At 45.4% G+C, this 2,151-nt stretch overlaps 1 protein-coding gene across 1 annotated transcript; it reads right to left on the bottom strand.

The window, feature by feature from the left end:
* Positions 1–174: 174 nt before the first annotated feature.
* PPTG_20100 (hypothetical protein) lies at positions 175–1,944 on the bottom strand (the record flags this gene model as incomplete). The annotated part of the gene is made up of 6 exons (XM_008918741.1): positions 175–866; positions 955–1,023; positions 1,099–1,158; positions 1,224–1,289; positions 1,361–1,609; positions 1,664–1,944. Coding segments are annotated over 6 exons (1,416 nt in total), but the record flags the coding sequence as incomplete, so codon positions are not given.
* Positions 1,945–2,151: the final 207 nt, after the last annotated feature.

Here is a 2,151-nt window from a genome sequence, read left to right as displayed (position 1 = left end):
CAGCACCGACAAATTTCACAATATTCGGGTGATCAAAGTTGGCCACTAGTTTGATCTCCTCCACGAAAGCTGCCACATTATTCTTTGTGTATCTGTCCGGCCGAAGACGTTTGGACGCGAGAAGCTGTAGATTTCGATAGCGTACAAGCCAAACAGTAGCGTATCCTCCTTGACCTAGTTGCTTGATTTCCTGGATAGAATCGACACAAAGCTGTAGTGATAGAAGCTCATAGTCATTCCAAAGCGACGTTTCTGGTGTCGTCCGAACAGCAGACGCATACTTCGAAGTACTGATGCTGGAAGCCTCAAGAACCGGAATGTCGATGCTGTCATCATCACCTCGTGATGAAGTGGGGATGCCCATCGAGAAATTACTGGAATGTCTTGTGAGGCCCTTGATACGTTTGTTTGAGCTAGAACGCAGCTTCTTTTTCTGTCGATTGCCATTTTCTGGGGTAACGGTGTGGCCACCATTGTATTCAACCGCAGTATTCTGCTCGGGATTCCGTGGTCGTTTCTTTTGCGTGGCAGTGAACACGAAGATACCAACCAGCGCTACAGCTGAGATCCCGTAAACGATACCCAATACCAGACGTGTTATTGTCGATGACATGTCAGAAGCGTTCGAATCCAAATCATCCACTTGCGTTGCTCTCGACGCATCCGAACCATTTCCAACGTATTCAGAGGAGTCTCTATCCGTAAGACATACTGTTACTCCGTTTATAACGCTCTGCTCCGTGTCATCACACCCCACAGGAACTTGAAAATCTGAATCAGAAAGCCCCAACGTGTCCAGATCCCGCAAAAACTTCACTTGATCTGCTGTGAAATATCGAGATGAGAATTTGTTCCCCAGTAAATTTCTACAACGTCAATAGCGCAGAAGTCAATTTGTTAGTGTGTTTTGCGAAAAAAATTAAATAAAAAAGCAGAAATGTATCATCAACATACAGTGACTTCAGTTTGGGGTGCCGATAGATCGCAGGTGGAATGCTAGCCAAATTGTTCTTGCCGAGATACCTAGAGATTCCAGAATGAAAATAGAGATGTGAGCATATTCTGCAAAGTACGAAATCCTGTCCATGTTGCCCGTACAAATATTCTAAGTCAGGAAAAACTCCATTGAAGGTGTTGATATTGTTGCCCTCCAAGCTCCTGCGAAGAAGAAAAAAAGATAGTTAGAGGAGTTTTATACAACAGAGTCTGGAATCACCTCGTACAGGGTGGTGATGGAATCAATAACATTGTTTGAGTGTAGAGTTGATAAATAATTGTTATCCAGCATCCTGGTCATCCAAAAAACAAAACAACATTAAGTTGAAAGAAATCGGCAGGATTGCAGCAAAAATCCACGTACAATCGCTGGAGTGAGGCCATATTGCCTAATTCCGTTGGGAACGCTTGTAGTAGTGTATTGCTGAGGTCGAGCGTCTGTACCGATGAGGGTAGATAATCTGGTAGCAAGTTAATTTGTGTTCCCAGGTCAAGATTTTGAAGCGCCACCTTCGTCACCTCCGTCTGTAGATAAATAAAGTTTGAGGTCAACGATATTCTGGAGACCTTGCCTTTAGGGTACTTTGACGCAGCAGTTCCGCCTGATACAGTACTAAACGATTATGTCAGTGAATAGTAAAAAAAAAAATGTAGGAGAACAACTTACAGTGTTGTAACTTGTGAAGACAGGTCGATTGATCCGAGAGTATCCACTTGGTCGTTCGACACTGAAGGCCACTCATTCGTGTCATCCGGGTAACCGCTTAAGTCCGCGTCACTGTAGTTCCCTGCTGCCACTTCTTGTGCACTCCGATAGTCTCCAAACTCCACCAGCACAACTATAGTGGTCGAATTATCGTCAGCGCTCAGACAGTCGAAGGTGCAATTTCCATCCGTCTTGCAATTGGGACCGATGCAGTCGCTAGCCAAGCTAAAGCCTCGACACATTACGTGCTCTTCGCAAGCTGAACAACCCGCGGTAGTGAGCGTTGAAGATCCAGCAGCACACTCAGCATTGACAAGCTTGAGAATTAGAGTCCAAGCAAGTCCCAGTGACCCCAGATGTCGAGTCCAAGCGGGGCCTGTTGAAGCACTTAGCATTGCTAATGCAAAATGACTGTCACTACTGTACTAATAAGCCCGGCCGCGCCAATC

The sequence above is a fragment of the Phytophthora parasitica genome (assembly GCF_000247585.1).
Source record: "Phytophthora parasitica INRA-310 unplaced genomic scaffold supercont2.289, whole genome shotgun sequence".
Taxonomy (NCBI): Eukaryota; Oomycota; class Peronosporomycetes; order Peronosporales; family Peronosporaceae; genus Phytophthora; species Phytophthora nicotianae.
This window is presented reverse-complemented; position numbering and strand designations above follow the sequence as displayed.